The sequence below is a fragment of the Phaeodactylum tricornutum genome, chromosome 28 (genome assembly GCF_000150955.2).
Source record: "Phaeodactylum tricornutum CCAP 1055/1 chromosome 28, whole genome shotgun sequence".
Taxonomy (NCBI): domain Eukaryota; phylum Bacillariophyta; class Bacillariophyceae; order Surirellales; family Neidiaceae; genus Phaeodactylum; species Phaeodactylum tricornutum.
In genome coordinates, this window is record NC_011696.1 from 176,120 (window position 1) to 194,854 (window position 18,735).

General features: G+C 48.4%; 11 protein-coding genes across 11 annotated transcripts; 5 read left to right on the forward strand and 6 right to left on the reverse strand.

The window, feature by feature from the left end:
- Positions 1-74: 74 nt before the first annotated feature.
- On the reverse strand, positions 75-2,365 carry PHATRDRAFT_50280 (predicted protein; the record flags this gene model as incomplete). The annotated part of the gene is made up of 3 exons (XM_002185190.1): positions 75-612; positions 702-2,098; positions 2,247-2,365. The coding sequence occupies 3 exons, from the start codon at positions 2,363-2,365 to the stop codon at positions 143-145; spliced, it is 1,986 nt and encodes a 661-aa protein (XP_002185226.1). The 3' UTR covers positions 75-142.
- Positions 2,366-2,574: 209 nt separating this feature from the next.
- Positions 2,575-3,960, forward strand: PHATRDRAFT_50281 (predicted protein; the record flags this gene model as incomplete). Its single annotated transcript, XM_002185106.1, has 2 exons — positions 2,575-3,887; positions 3,920-3,960. Exons 1-2 carry the CDS (start codon positions 2,675-2,677, stop codon positions 3,958-3,960), a joined length of 1,254 nt encoding a protein of 417 aa, XP_002185142.1. The 5' UTR covers positions 2,575-2,674.
- Positions 3,961-4,009: 49 nt separating this feature from the next.
- PHATRDRAFT_6848 (predicted protein) lies at positions 4,010-4,384 on the forward strand (the record flags this gene model as incomplete). The annotated part of the gene is made up of 1 exon (XM_002185107.1): positions 4,010-4,384. A coding segment is annotated over one exon (375 nt), but the record flags the coding sequence as incomplete, so codon positions are not given.
- A 1,628-nt stretch (positions 4,385-6,012) lies between these two features.
- PHATRDRAFT_50283 (predicted protein) lies at positions 6,013-7,371 on the reverse strand (the record flags this gene model as incomplete). The annotated part of the gene is made up of 1 exon (XM_002185191.1): positions 6,013-7,371. One exon carries the CDS (start codon positions 7,369-7,371, stop codon positions 6,013-6,015), a length of 1,359 nt encoding a protein of 452 aa, XP_002185227.1.
- A 1,048-nt stretch (positions 7,372-8,419) lies between these two features.
- PHATRDRAFT_23913 (acetyl-coa c-acetyltransferase) lies at positions 8,420-9,719 on the reverse strand (the record flags this gene model as incomplete). The annotated part of the gene is made up of 1 exon (XM_002185192.1): positions 8,420-9,719. The coding sequence occupies exon 1, from the start codon at positions 9,608-9,610 to the stop codon at positions 8,420-8,422; it is 1,191 nt and encodes a 396-aa protein (XP_002185228.1). The 5' UTR covers positions 9,611-9,719.
- A 464-nt stretch (positions 9,720-10,183) lies between these two features.
- CYCL1 (predicted protein) lies at positions 10,184-10,915 on the forward strand (the record flags this gene model as incomplete). The annotated part of the gene is made up of 3 exons (XM_002185108.1): positions 10,184-10,472; positions 10,536-10,680; positions 10,771-10,915. Coding segments are annotated over 3 exons (579 nt in total), but the record flags the coding sequence as incomplete, so codon positions are not given.
- A 382-nt stretch (positions 10,916-11,297) lies between these two features.
- Positions 11,298-11,705, reverse strand: PHATRDRAFT_50286 (predicted protein; the record flags this gene model as incomplete). The annotated part of the gene is made up of 1 exon (XM_002185193.1): positions 11,298-11,705. One exon carries the CDS (start codon positions 11,703-11,705, stop codon positions 11,322-11,324), a length of 384 nt encoding a protein of 127 aa, XP_002185229.1. The 3' UTR covers positions 11,298-11,321.
- A 447-nt stretch (positions 11,706-12,152) lies between these two features.
- PHATRDRAFT_50287 (predicted protein) lies at positions 12,153-13,641 on the forward strand (the record flags this gene model as incomplete). The annotated part of the gene is made up of 1 exon (XM_002185109.1): positions 12,153-13,641. The coding sequence occupies exon 1, from the start codon at positions 12,274-12,276 to the stop codon at positions 13,639-13,641; it is 1,368 nt and encodes a 455-aa protein (XP_002185145.1). The 5' UTR covers positions 12,153-12,273.
- A 46-nt stretch (positions 13,642-13,687) lies between these two features.
- On the reverse strand, positions 13,688-15,567 carry PHATRDRAFT_50288 (predicted protein). Its single transcript, XM_002185194.1, has one exon. The coding sequence runs from the start codon at positions 15,428-15,430 to the stop codon at positions 13,802-13,804; it is 1,629 nt and encodes a 542-aa protein (XP_002185230.1). The 5' UTR covers positions 15,431-15,567; the 3' UTR covers positions 13,688-13,801.
- A 464-nt stretch (positions 15,568-16,031) lies between these two features.
- On the forward strand, positions 16,032-16,771 carry PHATRDRAFT_50289 (predicted protein). Its single transcript, XM_002185110.1, has 2 exons — positions 16,032-16,232; positions 16,297-16,771. Exons 1-2 carry the CDS (start codon positions 16,088-16,090, stop codon positions 16,635-16,637), a joined length of 486 nt encoding a protein of 161 aa, XP_002185146.1. The 5' UTR covers positions 16,032-16,087; the 3' UTR covers positions 16,638-16,771.
- On the reverse strand, positions 16,770-18,442 carry PHATRDRAFT_23920 (predicted protein; the record flags this gene model as incomplete). The annotated part of the gene is made up of 1 exon (XM_002185195.1): positions 16,770-18,442. Exon 1 carries the CDS (start codon positions 18,279-18,281, stop codon positions 16,770-16,772), a length of 1,512 nt encoding a protein of 503 aa, XP_002185231.1. The 5' UTR covers positions 18,282-18,442.
- Positions 18,443-18,735: the final 293 nt, after the last annotated feature.

Below are 18,735 nucleotides of genomic sequence, written 5' to 3' on the forward strand. Positions count from 1 at the left end.
CTTCACAGGACCTGCCATTAAATGCAGTTTGGTAACATGCGTTCATTAAAGCAAGTGTAAAAAGAAACACAAATAGTAGGCTTTTTATAGCTATTATAGAAGTCACACTCCCACACAGGTATACATCCTGCATGCTTAGCATCTACGGCGCTATCACACATACGCTAGGAGCCAAATATGTATCCATGGGTCGATCAATGGCAGTGTTGAGCAGCTGCAGTTTGAAGTGATTGCCAGAATTGTCGTCATCCGACTGCACTGGTAAAATATTGCCTGAGTTTGATAGGGAGAGTGAAGCCAAAAAAAGTCGACAAACCTCATACTGAGGTCGGTTGCGCGCCACGGAAGCAAAATCAACAACACGAGCAAAAGACGTCTTTTCCCCTGATGTTTTCTTTCTACGAATGACAGCTTCCAAAGAATCAATGACGTTTCGACCGTATTCGTGGATATCGAATACTGGACGTTGAGCTTCGGCTTCTAATACGGGAGCAAGCTTTTCTTGCCAGATATTGACACGCTTGGAAAGTTGTGTCTCGGAAGCGTACTTTTCTGCTCCGTTGGCAAAAGCTTTTAGGTGAGCTCGACACAGTTCTTCGAATGTTTGCGATTCTACATTGGAGTTATCTGAGAGGGAATGTATGAGGGATAAACGTTTAAAGGTATCGACAGTTCAATTAAAGTAAAACAGTGAAACGTACCAAGTTCATGACTACGATAGAGATCGTCCATACTCGACATTCCCGTATTGCCTTCTACTCCACCGTTGCTTTGAAAGTCTCCGTGGTCATCGTGATCACTATCGTCGTCGTCCACGCCGAATGCAAACCCGCCTTCGTCGTCGTCATCGTACCTATCAACATGCCCCTCGTCCTTCTGTCGTAATAGGGCAAGCTTACGCTTTTCACGACGTTCTGCGGCCTTGCGTTTGGCGTTGGCCTTAGCTATGTAAGCAAACTCGTCGCCAAAAGCAAGTCCCCCAAGAGGCAACACAGGTCGTTCCGGTGCGGCGTCCTCTTCGCGTGTATCATCATGATTTCGCTTTCGAAGGGAACGAAAGGTTTGAGTAGCCAACGAAGGGTAACCGACAGCTTTGTCAATGACCCCACGAAGGCGACGCTGGGGCGCGACGTGACGGGTACGTGCTCCAGTGACACAAGCCGATGGTGGTTCGTCGACACCAGCGGGCAGCCGGATTGTTTTGCCAATACAAAGAGGGCGCGATTTGACCGAGTCGGGCTCGTGAGGATCCAAAAGTTTCCAGGGGTCCTCTTTCGATGTGTTCTTCAATGGAAGGGTGTGAGCGAAAGTAACTTGGCGGCGATCACCACTTTCCGTATGGACTCCACTGTGTGCTTCATTTTCCTTATCAGCCATCGCAAATCCAATGTTGTCGTCATTGTCATCCAGTCCATCGTCATAGCTCGCCGGAAAACCATCATCTTCATCAGGATGATTTTGTGGGCTAGAGAGTATACTTCGTTGCTGCTTTAGATCAAGCTCATCTTCGCGGAGGTACGACGCATTGATGCGCGATCCGGGGAGCAGTAAGCAGCCTGAAGCCGTCATATCGCAGTGTCCATCTAAGAGGCGGAGAGAGCTAGTATCCAATGCTCCCATCAGTAGGCGCGCGGCCGCCGCGTTCATGGAGGATTTGTCGTGGCTGTTGGAGATGCTGAGTCTTGTACGAGGAGTACGAAAGGGGGAACGCCCTGAGCGGTTCCTTGGCGTCCCAGCTTCATCGTTTCCCAGCTCGTTTTCTGGAAGGTTGATCTGACGACAGTCGTCGGTATTGTCTGTCGGTAGTACATCGTCCAATAAAAGAAAGTCGCTATGAGGATCGAATTCACGGAAATCGTCAATCTCCGAGTCACCATGCTTGGATCGGCGCATGTTGCTTAGAGATGCCGCATTTTGCGCCACGAGGTCATCCAACGCTTTATATACGAGTGAGTAAAGGTACTCGACCTTGCGACTATAGACATGCGAAGAGTTTTGAAGAACCAGGGCAGCTTGAGCAAAGTTGAGTTTGTCTAGCTGTCCGTTGGGATCTGCCAAGGCGAGGTCGTCGCCGAGATCATGCAGATATTCTTCGAGGCTACAAAGAGGATTGAAAAGATTAGAGTGTGGTAAAGACATTCACGAGCCATAACGAGGATCAGTAGTGTAGACGGACGTGCGTCTTTTGGTTGGTAACGCAACGAACACTCTCGGTAACACTCTGCGGAACGATGAAGCTCGCTTACCAAGACGCGATATCTATATCCCAGTTTTTGGCGAGATCTCGGATCGGTTGAAGAGTAGTAAGAGCAGAATCTACTACCGTTGGTAGCGCTGCATTATCGTTGACGATTGATACCACCATGGTACAAACGAAAGAGTTCAAGGAAGTGCTGAAGTGTTGTTCACGTTTTCGATCGTTTTTTGAACTGCCGAACTGGCGCGCCGGTCGGCATCGAAACCAACGGAAACTTTAACCCGGACGTGACAGACATTTCAGATCGAATCTTCCAGCTTCGATAATTGACAGTGAATTTGCTCCAAGCCCACGATTCACTGTCAAAAACCATGGTGACATCTCTGTTCTGATTCTCACAGTCAACTTCCCACAATCTTGGTTTGCTGACTACTCACCAGCCACCGTATTTTTTCTCGTTCCAACCACTCAAGCCCCATGGCCTATTCCTGGCTCAAAGTGCCGAACGATTCCGACTTTACCATTGTCAATGTACCTTTTGGTGTGTTTTCCGTTCCGGGAAAGTCACCCCGAGCGGCGACGATTTTGGGTGACACCGTCCTGGATCTATCCCTGCTGGAAGAGGCGGGCCTGTTTGACGATATCATGCCTATCGCCAACATTTTTTGTCGGCCCGATTTGAACACTTTTATCGAGCAGCCGAAAGCAGTGTGGTCGAATGTACGTCAGCGGGTAATCCGTCTACTGGTGGAACCTTGTGAGGATCCGCGATTGAAAGAAAACTCGGCACTTAAGCGAGCCAGTTTCCACCATATCGCGGAAGTAAAAATGCATTTACCTATTCATGTGGGGGACTACACCGATTTTTACTCGAGTCGCGAACACGCCACAAATGTAGGTACAATGTTCCGTGGGAAGGACGACGCGTTACAACCAAACTGGCTCCATCTTCCTGTCGGCTACCATGGGCGAGCTAGTACCGTGTACGTCTCGCCACATAATGTGCATCGTCCTTATGGGCAGTTGCAAAAGGATGCTAACGATCCATCCCAAGGTAGCGAATACGGACCCTGTCAACTGATGGATTTTGAGCTGGAAATGGCCGCTGTCGTTGGAGGCGCAGCAAACACTCGGCCTATGACTATAGAGCAAGCAAAATCTCGAATCTTTGGCTTTCTTCTCATGAATGATTGGTCAGCACGAGACATACAAAAATGGGAATACGTTCCCTTAGGTCCTTTTACAAGTAAAAATTTTGCAACGACAGTTTCACCATGGATTGTCACCGCGGATGCTTTAGAAGCCTTTGCGGCCCCAACGTCGGCCGGTCTCCAAGACAATCCCACACCGTTACCATACTTGCAAGATCCGGAATATGGTTCTTACGATGTAGTCATGACGGTGGCTATACAGTCGGCTCGGCAGTCGCAACCGAATGTCGTATGTACGTCTAATTTTAAGAATTTGTACTGGAATTCAGCACAGCAACTGGCCCACCACACCGTGACAGGTTGTTCCATGAAAGCTGGAGATTTATTGGGCAGTGGTACTATATCGGGCTCTACCGAGACATCGTTTGGAAGCATGCTAGAATTGAGTTGGAAAGGGTCTCGTGAGGTGAAGGTGGGCGAAGAGAAACGAAAGTTTCTGCATGATGGCGATGTTGTTGTACTGAAAGGCCACTGTGTAAGTGATGTTCAAGGACACTTGGGATTCGGTGAGTGTCGCGGCACACTTTTGGCTGCCGAGACCGCTCCACTTAGCCCGACGAAACAAGGAGGTGTTGCCGAGGCGCCAACTGCGGATCGATACCAAAGCTTCAAGCTCTACGGATATTGGCGCTCGTCGTCCACCTGGCGGGTTCGAATAGCACTTGCAGTCAAGCACATTGAATACGAAACAATTCCAATTGACCTTGCAGGAGATCAGCAAAAATCGGAAGGATACCTGGAAGTAAATCCTTTTGGCCAGGTGCCTCTTTTGGAGTGCAGCGACGTCCTGACTGGTGGGACAATTCGCCTGGGTCAGTCAATTGCAATCATTGATTTTTTGGAAGAAGCTTTTCCGCTTCGCAAGTCCCTGTTGCCGAAAAACCTAGTTGAGCGGGCCATTGCCCGACAGATGGCGGAAATCATAAACTCAGGAACTCAGCCTTTGCAAAATATTTTCTCACTGAGGGATTTCGAAATGAGGTCAAGCGGCGCAATCAACGCGGCAGAAGAGGCCAAGAAAGCCAATGAGCTTGGCCTTGGTGTTTTGGAGAAGCTAGTTCTCCAGCGTCGGGGGGACCTGTCCGGCGAGGCCGGTCCATATTGTGCAGGTGGCTTTTGCCCAACGATTGCAGACATCTGCATGGTTGCTCAGATTTACAATGCTAGTCGCTTTCGAGTTGAATTGTCGGAAACGTGTCCTGCTCTGGTAGAAATAGATAAATTGTGCAATGACCTCCCATGCTTTAAAGCTTCCCACCCAGACAATCAGGTGGGTGTTCCAGAGAGAGCGAATTGATTTTGTAAGTATCAGTAATATGTATCGTAAAGTAAATTGGAATCTCGGTTTGACAATATCAATTTTGCGAAGTTTGCAGTTACAGTTGGTAAATTTCAGCAACCCTAATGTAAAACATAATTCCTTTTTCCCCTTTGCCTTTCCTGTGAAATTATTTTGGTATGTGCGTCAGCTCACCAAACCGTTTTTAAGCCTCTCGCCGAAACCGGTCTCTCTTTGGCTCCAACACAGCTTCAGCAAGAAGTTGTCACTCTAGCTTGCTGGTAGGCAAAACAGTCACGTAGTAGCAAACGCCTCGACTTGCAGTTGCTTCGATGCAAATGGACGAGGGATTGGGGGGAAACCCATACTTGGCATTACGGGCTGCCAAGATCGCACGCAATACCGCTCGATTACTTGAACTCGGTCTCCTAACAAATGATGGGAACTCAACAACTTCTAGTCGGGAGCAATCTGCTAAGCGTCAAAAGCAGAAGAACTTTGCTGTCCCTTTAAGGCGTTCGCCTCGCTCCAAAGAATCTCCAAATTCCTATTTGGAGCCCGCATACACACCCCAATCTGCTCGAAAGTTCAACAATCCTACCTCAAGCGAAAGTATCGAAAAGAAAGTTTCCGCTGACGAGTCCGCTTCATTCGATAATCTATCCTCACAGATAATTTCTCCACCACCTCCTTTAAATTCTTTTCCTGAAAATTCTGCACGAGCTATGATAATTGACTCGCACAAGCTTGTCCACGGTGACGGCAACCAGAAGGGATTGTTGGGGGTTACAATGCAACACACGGGCAAAGCGCATGTCATAGAAGAATCAGCTCGGCGAGCAGTTAGTAGCTATGGAGAAGGCAAAATATCATTCAATAAATATTCTGGTGTACAAGAATGGGGGAATGATGTCCTATTTCTTTGGGTAAACTTGGGCGCCCCTCATACCGACGTCGTGAACGAATTTCTCGATAAAGGCCGCCAGGTTACGTGGTTCGGTGGAAGCCGCATGCACGACAAAACCAAAATCATACAACGCCTTATCCACGTGGGCAAAAGATCCTCTTCTGGAGATGAAAGTGGAATAGTTTTATGGTGTCGACAATATGAGACACAAACGCGCGGTTTCGGTGCGTATATTTGTCTCGGTCGCTTGTCGTATCAGAGCCATCAATTCGGCTCCTCTCCGCTCTCCTTTATCTGGAAGCTCTTAGACTACAACATACTATTACAAGACTCAAAATCAAAAGCGAAAGAACTATTCAGTATTTAAAAAATGCGCAATCTGGACGTTCATCAGCGCTATTAGAGGAAAGGACTCATTTTAGTAGGCTGTCTTGACTTTTCCGTTTCGTAAAAATAAGAGGCGCTTCAGTTTGCGTCTTGTCTTTTCAACAGCCTCTTCCATAGATTGAGCCCCTAGGTTATTCACCGTTTGTCTTCTTTGATGTTTTATCTTGTTGTTGTCCCTTACTGCCGCTGCAAGCTGCTTCTCACTGTAACCAAGACTTTGCAACAACGTCTCCCGATGGTTACGATCCAAAATGAGTTCCGAGGGCCTTCGAAATCGTTCGCGCTCTAATTCCCAATCGTCTACGCTGTAATGATCGGTCACTTCATAGTTCCAGCCAATTCCAATGCTGGGACCGTTTGTACAAGATGGATTATCTGAAAGAATACTCTGATAAGCTCTCACGTGAACTTGGTCGAAACGTACCGCGAACGAGACAAGCTTCTGTGTCCGCTTCTTCTTGATTGGCGCTACTCGAGAAGAGCTTTCCGGTAAAATATCATATGGTTTGCTGTTTGCCCTTAAAGAAGGCTTCGAAAACACACCAGTGAGACCCGAAAGGTCAGACGAGATGGAAAGGTTGTCTTCACTTTCTAAGGCGGAGCCCACTTCCTTAAAGGTCTGTAAAAACAAATCGATGGGCGTGCCCATTTGTTCTTCATTTACTTCTTCTTCTTCGGATGGGACATTTCCATTACTATCAAAATGCATATCCGAACGGCTAATGTCCTCTCCTGAGCCACCTGAACTCCAGACATCAGAATTCCAGATGTCTATCGGTGCTTCACAACTGTGATTGTTCATGCTCGAATCAGAAAAAATTGACTGTGAAACTTTAAATCCGCTTCGTATGCTTGTCGTCTTCGGGTATTGCAATGCACTTTGACTGTGACATGAGAGATTGTCCGTAGGTGAGTCCAAAACACTGTCCGATAGACCTTCTCGGAGCATTTTACGAAGATCTTCGTCTGGTCGCTGCACCAATCTGGTTGTGTCCATGCCTGTCAAAACCATTTCAGCTAGCGTCTCCAAGTCGATATCGGTGCCTATGCTGGCAACTGTGTCGACAGGAGCAAACGATCGAGAGGAAGTACTTTCATTGCTGTTATCGTATATTGGATTCCTCAGTGACTTCACCATTTCCTGTGCAATCATTCTCATCAGCTTTTCAGAAGCGTTGTTGAGTTCGCCGGCAGTATTGTTGGAGCAACCTCGAAAGGAATTGACTTCCACGTCGCTGCCTAAGCTAGAGTTCGACAGTGAGAGGCTTGCCGTTCGCGACGCTTTGCTGTTCGTCGTGCTCCTTTCCTTGATTGTGAGCGGATTTTGCCCTCGCTCTCGATCAATACGGTCGGTTCCCGTTACAACGAATCCTTTGGTTGCCGAGATCATGTTGCATCTAAATGGAGTATGGATGGATGAATTTGACATTTACGTGACAAAAGAAGTGGGAGTAACTGTAAGTGAACAATATGCCCAAGAAGTTTTTTTTGCGTCACGGAACCAAATACCTAAATATGACTCTCTGAAGAAGAGTCACTAGCGTCGAGGTAACACGTCATTTCATTTTGATACGATATCCATCTTTTGTATTGCCCATGCTTCGCTAGCATAAATAGTTTAGAGGATTCTTGATGATACAATTTTAAATGACTTTTGATTCACCCGAAATATAGTTTACATAATAATACTACATAACACGATTACTCTCTCGGCAACAGGGCATCATAAAATATTTCGACCAGAGAAGGCTGCTGATATCTTCCGTCAAGACTACACCGGGCCCGAAGAGAATGATGCCTTGAAAAGCTCAAAGTCACCACCTCAGCAGGAATTTAGGCTGTCGTTTGGATTGGACACCTTGTATTGTCACCAGTCCACTTAAATGTACAACACTGATTATAGCGAATGGGTCATCGATGTTAAGCAACGTACAAGATGCAGCTTGAACAACGAAACAATACCTGGCTAACAGTAAGCCTCTTCTATATTAACACATAAGTGCGCGTATCCGTCAGGGTGACCATTGTCTCCATTGTTATTGTGTCGACCGATGACGGACAAAGAAGACGATATGCTCTCAAAATAATTTTAAGCTCAATATATAGACGAGTTAGCAAAATAGGTTGCCAGGATGAACATCTGTCTGCTTGATGAGAAGTTCCATGGCGTTTTGAGCAGTTTTAGCTCATGGTCGCGATAACTTTGTCAGACACAGTGACAGGAAACTTAATATATGTGTCTCGACAGTGAGTTCCTTTATGAGTAGACTAGTTTCTACATTACCATCTCGAGTCACGTCAATCCCTTTTCGAAACGGTATTGTCCTTGTACGAGATCAGAATGAGTCGTCCCCCCTTTGATTTTGCAGTGTTAGAATGTAATGCTGGTCAACTACCGCAGTATTGCATCTTTGCAGATACTGTATCGCTCTTGACGTTTAAGCCAGTCGTTCAATAACAATCGCTGACGCTCCACCTCCCCCGTTACAAATGGAAGCGCATCCGATTGTCGCATCTTTACTTTTCAATGCGCTATAGAGTGTTCCAATGATACGAGCCCCACTCATCCCAATTGGATGGCCCAGCGCGACAGCACCACCAAACACGTTCAACTTGGCATGGTCCAAACCGAGAATATGCATGTTCGCCAATGCAACCACCGCAAAGGCCTCATTGATCTCGTGGTACTCCACGTCGGAGGCCTGAATCCCTGCATGTTCCAGGGCTACCGGTACCGCCAGGGACGGAGTCGTTGTGAAATCAATAGGATCTTGCTCGGCATCACCGTATCCCCGAATTCGAGCTAACGGTTGAATCCCCTGGGCCTCGGCATCCACCTCCGTCATGAGCACCAATGCGGCTGCGCCGTCATTCAGCGAACTCGCGTTGGCAGCCGTGACGGTCCCATTCTTACGATCAAAGGCTGGCTTGAGGGTAGATATTTTGTCCAGGTTGACCGCCAAGGGCTCCTCGTCTTGATCGACAACGAGAGGATCGCCCCGACGCTGGGGGACCGAGACCGGAACGACCTCGTCGAAGACACCGGATATAAGCGCTTCTTGGGCACGGCGGTAAGATTCCATGGCGTACGCGTCTTGGTCCTCTCGGCTAAAACTATAATCTTGTGAGCATTTTTCTCCACACATGCCCATATGCTGATCGTTGTAGACATCCCAGAGACCGTCATGAATGCACCCGTCCAGAAGGGTGGCATGTCCCAGAGTTGTACCCGTTCGCGAGGATGGAAGATAATGTGGGATATTGGACATACTTTCGAAGCCTCCCGCGAGCACTGCGTATCCGGGAGTCGCAGTGGGTGTGCACTGTAAAGCTTGGGCAGCGAGCATGACGGATTTCATCCCGGACGCGCAGACCTTGTTGACCGTGGTGGCTATGGTACTATACGGAAGTCCCGCCCCGAGGAGAGCTTGTCGAGCCGGAGCTTGACCCATGCCTGCGGACACCACGTTTCCCAAGTATGCTTCGCGTATTGCCAAGTCGGAAGGGAGTTTGGCGAGGGCGCCTTGGATGGCGATCGATCCTAACTCGGAACCTTTCATACTTCGGAAGGAGCCGCAAAATTTGGCAATCGGCGTACGCGCAATACTCACAATCACTATATTTGTCATTGTTACGGCTTGTGCAAAGATAAAGTGCCGGTCGCGTTTACCAGCGATATGTGCGAATCTCACATATGTTCAGTTTGGAGAGATGAAGAAGGTTGTCGCCATGGTCACACAAGTTCGCGTATGTTGTGCTTGTTTCACTTGGGAGAACGGTTTTGACTGAGACGTTGGGAGTCCATACTGTCCTATATTAACCAAGGTATAAGACATCGTATACGACAAGTTGCTGTATCAATCGAGACATATGATTTCCAAAAAATACATATCCCGCATTGCGTCTGGTCCTCGGTACGCTATACAACTTGGCAGGCTGGGCGGATTGAGGAATGGAATGCGACCATGAGCACAGACGTCTCATTGCGGGTAAGATACACAGTACATATAGGACTGTGGCTCATAACGAAACTCCCTCTTGCTTTTATTCAAAAGAGAAATAGAGTAGATCCGGATCCGCCAAGTTCACTACACATCTTCGGGGCGCATTCAAGTCCGAACCATTGGTAGCCTGAGGGAGAATTCACAATCATGACTTCTTCCGTGGCGTCCATACCCAAGCATTTCGACATCTCCCAGCTTCCTTCTTTAAAAGATGGCATGTCGGTAGAAGAGGAAGCACTCAAAAGACGGAAGACCTGTCGTTTCATCGAAGAAGCGGGGCGAGTGCTGAAACTACCTCGGGTTGCCGTGTCCACCGCCATGGTCTTTTTCCATCGCTTTTACGCCAAGCATTCGTTTCAAGATCACGACCGTTTCGAAGTTGCGGTCGCGTGTATTGTTCTCGCTGCCAAAACGGAGGAGTCTCCCAAAAAGCTAACGACCGTAATTGACGAATGCCATAAGCTCAAAGTCCGCGGCATGCAAGCGGGTAGAATTTCCACCACCGGATCAGTGGCCGCTCTGACCAACAGTGGTAGCATTGATCCGAAAGGCGAAGAGTTCATCAAGCTCAAAGAACGTATCTTGCTACTGGAACGAGTCATTCTGCATACGATCGGATTCGAACTCTCAATTGATCATCCCTACAAGTTTTTGGTCGAGCAAATTCAGAAAATGATTCACAAGAGGCAATTGGAGTACATCAACCCCACTGACGGGGTGGGGAAGATAGACGGCGATAACAAAGCACCAAGCGTTTCCCAGGTGATGGACAAGATGATGAAAAGTATGGCGCAGTACGCGATGAATTTCGCCAACGACTCGATGCAAACCTCCTTGTGTTTACAGTTTGAGCCGCAAAAGATCGCCACCGCGACTGTATACTTGGCGGGACAGTTCAGTAAGGTCCGGCCAATCGACGGCAAAGACTGGTTGGAAGTCTTGAATTATCCGGATGTGGAGACACTGGCGTCAATCAGCTTGCAAATTGTGGAACTGGTCACGGAACGGAAGGGCACCGACGAGGCATCGTTCGCTCGTATTCGCGCCGAAGTTGAAACGCTGCGTACACAGAGGTCCGTCGCAGCGGGGGTGAGTGGCCAGACTGCTGGTGCTCCCACGCCCGAAACTAAGCGACCACGGATCCAATAGGCGTCTATGGGTCTGTCGAGGGGACAAAACTTTGAAATCTTTCGCTCTAGAGCTAACGAAACACAGGCATTGGTGTATAGTTACACAAAAACGATATGTTTAAACGGAACGCATATATCTTTGACGGTATCCAATCCGAGATCTATGCCACAAACTCGGTTGATCAAACGCAAATTAGGTTTTCTTCTCAACAAAAAAAGTTGCCTCGGCATTGCAGAATGCGAAAGAAGAGCACCGTATCCGTCAAGCTCAGCACGGCAATCAATACATAGAGACGGCGTTTCTTTTCTCGATATTTTTGCTGCAGACTTTGTATTTCGTGTTTAGCCTTTTCGGTTGCCTGTCGCATGTCCCAGACGTTGCCGCTGGCACTCTGGACTTGTTGCCGTTGGGTAGTCATTTGGTTGAGAATCTGCACGGCCGTTTCGTCCGCCTGGTAGTACGTCTTGGTCGTGTCTTCCAACGTTTTGGTCTGATCGGCTGCATAGTGTACGGGCGGCTGGTACGATCCACTCTGTTGATAAGACCCGTACAATGGAGTACCGGTGTTGCCCGAAACGGGTCGCTTCATTTTCCAGAGTCGTTCGCTTTTTGCCCTGGAGCGAGTATGGTGTCTCGTCGAATAGGTACTACTAGGAATCACAACTCCTTTGTCGGTATCTGGATAGTCGCCTTTTGGCTTGGTTTTGCCAGCATAAACGAATGCGAGTCAAAGAGATCGCGGTTGGTTGCAGGGTAAAGCGAGGAAGGGAAGGTGGTTGATGGTATGTGTGGACTGGGTCGGCCCATGGTGATGGTGTAGCCTGTAGATAGGTTGTCTACGGAAAAACGCTTTGCTTTCCCTGGCGGATTCGTTTCTAGGATCCTTTGTCTTACCGGCACTGAAAGTCCGAGACAATAGTTATTTCCTTTTTGTGAAAAGACAGTGACACGACAAAAACACACTATCTGAAATTAGCCGTCCAATCTATCGGTAAGCCATTCTTCCCCGTTGACCATGGTGACGACCCGTACGGTCCAAACTCAAATCATCGAATGTCGCCCAGAAGCGAACGGTGTAGAATCTAAGTTTCGCCGAAAGTGACGACAAGAGAAAAGTACAAAAGAGAGTGTGTACGCGTTTAGGAATCGTGGACAAAATGGCCCGAAAACGAGCGCGAGCTTCGCTACAGCAAGGCACGGCGACGATTTTGTTTCGGGACCATCATTCTCCCCACACGGATACGGCAATGGAATCGTTGCCGTCTCAAGACTCGCCAAAGCATCCGTCGGGACGCCGTGTCCGTCACTGTCGCATTTGTGGTGTCCCACAAAAGGGTCACGCGTGCCCCTACAAAGACGAAAGACGTTCTTACGCCGTTGCCGATGCGGACGACAGGCATCACGAGCCCATGTTCCGGGCCGGTTCCAAAGTTTATAACTGTCAGTTGTGCGGTGTCCCCAAGAAAGGCCACGTCTGTCCCCAACGTCGCGAGACTAATTCGTCCGAATACGTGAGATCCACGGCAGTCGGCCATACCGTCAACGGTAACGCCAAGCCTTCCCAAAAGCGCCGTCGTCTATCGCTGCTGGAACAACTCCCATTTTGCGACCAGGCTTCGGAGAAGAATGGAACAACAGTGGCTGCGGATATTCTGCCGCGACCGGCAAGGATCTACCAGTGCACCCGCTGTCACGTCCCGTTGAAGGGACACGTCTGTCCGTACAAGCATCCATCCATATCGTTCCAATCAAAACCGCCCGCATCGTTCGCACGACCGGCAGCACGCCAGGAGTCGACGGATTGGGAATCAGACAGCGACGGCAATGAGGAGAAGCTTTCCCTTGTACACCACTTGTCGAGCGCACCCAACGATAAGCTTAGCGACGAAGCATCACTTTCGTCGTCATCGTCGTCCGAAATCCTGGGTATGCCCATGAGTGGCAAGGGTAGTGATGACGATGAATCATTTAGCGACCGTCCCAGTCGTACAAAAACAAACTCTTTCAGAAAATCTCCAGCCAGGTACGCCAACGGCAAAAAGGTACGGCTCTGTTTTCGTTGTGGTGTACCCAGGCGGGGCCACACGTGCCCATACGCAAGCCACAATCGAGAAAAGTCGCTCTACCGCAACGAATGGACTGAGGCCATGGCACCAGGCCACGTGTTGTACGACCAGGTCTGTGCCTATATCGACCGCCAAGGGCACGGGCTAGCAGACCATGACCGAGCCTTTCTCATCCAATGGGCCGGCAACGTCAACAGTTCTCTGTTCGAGGAAGACAAACTTATTTGGGAGAATATTGAGCTGGTCTTGGAACGGAGAAGGCAAAGCAAGGCTACACGGAAACAGCAGGATACGCTGATTCGCATGCAGTCCAGTATTCGACATATACAAAGCACCATCAAGCAACTAGAAGAACGCATAGCCATGCAACGCCACGAAACAAATAAACGACGGTCCGCTAGTCGATTTCTTGACGCTTTGGAACGCATTCAAGGAAGGAACAAAACGAGTACAGCGTAACACACCTCACAAACGTATAAAAAGCCTACAAACGGGTTCTTTTTTTGAAATTCAGCTTCTTTGCTATAAAATTGTAAGATGAGTATTTCTGTCATACGCATCATGTAGTTGTACACATCGGTGAAAAAGAAGAGCTGACAACACGATGCTTGGTTGTGCTTCAAGAACCAAATAAATCCTTGATCACACCATGCCGTTCCCGCTTCTCCAGCAAAGTTCGGAGAATACTGTCTAAAAGATTGGGGGTCAACAGTGGAGGAGGTTTGGACCATAGAAAGTCTGCACCACTTTCTTTGAGGCCAGATCCATCTTGGGGTAGATGGGCGCTTGTACCAACAAACACACTCTTACTCATCTTTGCAGAGAGCGTGCGCATAAGGGAAGAACCAGTCAATATAGTTTGAAGCTGAGAAGGTTCCGCGTTGCGGTGCTGTTGGTGTAAGGTTCTGAGGCGCTCTTCAATCAGGACAATATCGAAGCGTTGACCTCCGCGAACATCTCGAACACGTTGCATGGCTTCCTCGGCGTTTCGGGCCGTTTCGATTTCTGCGTCTGGAAAAGTTATTTTAAGAGCTTTGGAGAACAGCTGCAAGCATATATCGTAAGGATCCACGACGAGGATCCGGCGAACCTCGTTCTTCAGCACGGCACATCGAAACACTGCGTCTCGGCACGAACTTTCTTCGTCGTCTTCCATGGCAAGCGCCTTGTGCGAAAAGAAGGCCTTTCCTGTAGGAAAAACCCTGCGACGAACCGTTCGTCCTGTGCCGGTTGGGATGACCGCACTTTCCGTTTTCGCCATGATAAGTTTCACGGCGTCCATTTTGAAGACTTCCAATTCTTCCATTGTGTACCAGGTTACTTCTCGTTCAGCCTGGGCCCGTTCAAATTCTTTGACCCGTACACGGGCATCAAAAGATATCACCCGACTGAGATACGCAGGCTCAGAAACGGCACGCTCTCGGCGAGAAAAATGTTTCATTGGCGGAAGAAAACAAACATGCATATGATTGGAGTCCTCCAGTGAAGACTGACTGTTGCTACTTGCCAAAGAGGGAAGATCTGACTCCACTGATGACACCGCAATAACGGCTTGCGATCCACACGATTTGGTTCGTAATATAGATCGCAACGGCTTAGGATTCTTGAACTCCAGTGCTTTCGCAGTTTCTGTAATCGCGGGAAGATTCGCTCCGTGTGATATAATAATGCGCTGGTGAGAACATCCCGGTTTTCGTTTGCCTCCCATTGTCTTCACTGACACATTGTTCGGCCGCGGAGAGGGGGCGGCAATGGAGTCGGGGTTTTGTTTCGTTCCTATCAAAATGTGGTCGGTCCCATGCGGGTCAGGCGAAACCAAAGGAAGCATCGGCTTTACTTCAGCGAGCGATGAAGCCCAACGTAATGGGGACAAAGCTAGCACATAATCTAAACCCGAAATTTTGGATCGCTCGAGACTTGGAAAGCTAGGCAGATTCTTCCCTTCGATGTGTAAGGCAGTCCCCTCGGGAGGTGAGCTCGGTGCGGGTGTGAGAGACTCGCATGAAGAGGAACCCGGAGAATCAGTGGAAGAGAGATGAAGCGATGGGAAGATGATCCTCCGAGGCTTCAAAGTAGCCGGTTGCACAGCAAATGATTCTGTTTCAGAAGAAGGAAGATTTTTTAGAATTTCAGACTGTGGAGGCATCCTCCTGAATACGGTTGGTGATGACACGGTATCTTTGACATCATCGGCATCACCAATTGACTGTAGTGACTTAGCGTCATGCTGGGCGGGAAACACTATCATTGTACAATCGATATTTTGTAAAGCTCTCTTAGAGGTATGAAAGCAAAGGAACTCAGATTGGCAAATTCGAAGGTACACCAAATGACGATCTTCTGGCACCCCAACGCTTTGCGAAGGGTGGAATAGGTTGGAAGAGGCCAGAATAGTGCAGAGTCTGAAAAAGCCCCAAGAGCGAACAGGACCGAACTTGGATGGCTGATATCATGGATTTGTGACGCCTCATGTGACACCGGAAAGCCGCTTCAGTACCGGTACGACAATATTTTATGTTCTTTAACGTCGGACGAATGATTATGGAATGCTTTTCACGGAATTCGGATGTTTCTACCCAATTAAAAACGTGCCCAAGTTGAAGTGTTCGTATTTCACTCATTGAAAAGCATAGTTATACTGACGTCCAGATGGTCGGTCTCGAAAGGTGTCCAGAATGCGGACAGGAATCACAGACATCACTCTTTCTAAAGCAGCTAATTTAGCTCCCTATGAATCATACCGAACGAATCACAAGCTTGCATCATCCTTGCTTGCCTTACAGTTAGGTCGCCATCTCCTTGACTGTCCATAACACAAATATATTTCTTCTTGATTTACGGTTGGCCTTGGAAAGAGCCTCATTCACTGCAGCGTTTCAATATATCTCAAGAAAGCGAATAAATTATGTGGATCAGTATTCTTAGTTTGATCTACTTCGTTGCAGCAGCAAGCACCTGCGAATGCTTTCAAGTCACAAGCAGCGTCTCTTTTGTCAGTAGCAATCTATCGGCTCGCGGCTCTCCCTTACAGAGTGCGAGGTCATGTATAGGTAAATTATTGATGAAAGGAAGAGTCTCCTTTTGCAATAAAAGTCTAACGCCATGTTCTTGCAGGCGACGAACCTCCCCAGCTGAAGGACGTTGAGCAAAACCGTCGAAGTGCTCTTTCAGTTCTCATCGGAGGTTCTCTCGCTTTCATGCCGGGCCCCATTAACGCTAATGCTCTCGATATGGATGCCTTTGCAAATCGGGAACTTGAAAACGACAAGAAAAATTGTGATCCGAAACGTGACCCCAAATGTGCCCCGGCGATGACTGCAGACGAGGCCATGTGCAAATACGGGCAGAGTGGCGAAAAGCGAGGCGAAGCTTGTAAGCGTGTCAAAGAAGGGGGTGGCAGCCTAAATAAGGGAGGCTCCCAGGGAAAATCCTTGGGTGGAGCCTATGCTATGTAGCCCTTTTCTCAATAGAGAATTGCGATGATAATAACAAATCATCGTGTAATTCTAGCTCACATAATAGAGAGGCAGATTCAGTCTCGATAACCTTGAACCAATAAAGTTTACTTTAATGGAATGTTATGGTAGTTATTGCTCATCCGAGACCCAATTAGAAAGATCATCAATCTTGACTGATTTTTGAGCACCCCCGGAAAGATCCTTGATCGCCACCTCGCCGTTCAGGTATTCATCTGCTCCAACGACGACGCAGTATTTGGCACCAATACGGTCAGCATGTTTGAAAACCCACTTGAGTTTCTTTCCCTCTAAGACAACATCCACGCTCTGGCCTGCCTTACGCAAAACCGACGCTACACCGACGGCCGGGGCGTACAGATCTTGATTCATTGCAAACACCACAGTATCGACTCCGGTGCTTTCGAAGGAAGGCAACACGTCACGTTCCTTGAGCAGCTCCACAATTACAGCATCGCCAAATCCGAATCCAGCGGCGGGAGTTTGGACACCACCGAAGGTTTCCAGTAGCTTATCGTACCGTCCGCCGCCAGCAATAGCCCGGAGCTCACCCCTTCGATCAAAGGCTTCAAAAACAATACCGGTGTAGTAGGCCAATCCACGCACAACGGAAGCATCAAATAAAATCCAATTTTGAATGTTGTAGGCTTCGCACAATGTCATGAACTGGGAAAGCTCCTTGACAGCTTGCGAATCTTCTCCGAGTGTTCCTTTTAGAGCATCCAATGATTTATTCGTCAAAACATCCAACAGTTTTTCTACAACAGATCGATCCAAGCCCAGTTCCTCCAAATCTCCCTGAATAGCTTCTATCGGGACTTTTTCTAGCTTGTCTACCAACACACATGTTACCGCAAACTTCTCTTCCGGAATTCCCAACGAGTCCAAAACTTCACCAATCACCAATCGCGAATTGACTTTGATACCTACATCTTCGGCAGTCAGTCCCACATTTTCAAAGAACGTCACCATAGCTGCCATCAGCTCTGCTTCCGCTTCTGGACCAGCTACACCCCAAACATCCATATTCCATTGAAAGTGCTCTCGTCGACGTCCCCTTGTCATGCGCTCATACCTCCAGCACTGTGGGATGCTGTACCACTTGAGTGGCATGGGAAGTCCACCTTTTTGGGCCATGACCATACGCGCAAGGGATGGTGTCATTTCCGGCCGCAGCGCTACGGCGCGATCACCCTTGTCCACAAAATTGTACAACTGTGTGGTGACTTCCTCACCAGCTTTGCGCACGTACAGGGCTTCCGATTCCAGAACGGGAGCGTCGTATTCGCTAAATCCAAAGGATTTAGCGACGGCCCGCCAATGGTCGAACAACCATGTCCGAAGACGCATATCTTGGGGATAAAAGTCGCGGGTTCCCTTGGGAGGGTTGGTGTCGAGCTGGGGCCGCCCCTTCTGTTGAGGAGAATCCTGTTTGGTAGTTTTGTCTAGTAGATTTTGGTCTTGCACGGCACCGGATACGCGGCCTCCACCGCTGGGTTTCGAAGCTTGGAGAGCAAAGGACGTTCGAGAAAACACCCGGTTGCCGCCGGCGGTAGGCGCCAGCGCGGCCACAAGCCGACGAGAGGAAATCATCGCGAACAGAAAGACAACGATTCGGTTCATGCTTTGTCGTTACGTAGCGCGGTTTCTGAGCTTGACACGTCGTAGCAAAACGTACGACGGCAAACAGTAATCGACAGAGGGCGCGGTTGTGTACACGTAGTCTTTTTGCCGCTGGTGTGCAACAGCTCTACCATGGTGCTTCTCCCCCTTCGCAGTTGTCGTAGTCAGGATCTGACGGACTGAGTGTTTTTTGTTTGGTTCACGAAGTCTCAATCATGAATGAGCGTGATTGATTTGAAACGATATGACACGTAGTATGCTCATATTAGATGGACCGAAATGATATTCGTTATGGTGATCCTCGAACCGTCTTTAATCTGCTTCATAGGTGGTCATATGCTGGACGATCCTTCTAAATAGGTGAACATATACGTTGCTTCTAAGTATTACATTATTGCTTTGACTTCTGATAATCAACGTCCAAGTCGAATTAATCGATTCCCTCAAAACCGAT

What these genes read in the sequence shown, in the direction of transcription:
- PHATRDRAFT_50288 (XM_002185194.1), bottom strand. Translation starts at nt 15,430, where the DNA reads ATGATAGTGTTTCCCGCCCAGCATGACGCTAAGTCACTACAGTCAATT.
- PHATRDRAFT_50289 (XM_002185110.1), top strand. Translation starts at nt 16,088, where the DNA reads ATGTGGATCAGTATTCTTAGTTTGATCTACTTCGTTGCAGCAGCAAGC. An exon ending in GAGTGCGAGGTCATGTATAG is followed by an intron (nt 16,233 to 16,296) that starts GTAAATTATTGA and finishes ATGTTCTTGCAG; the next exon opens with GCGACGAACCTCCCCAGCTG.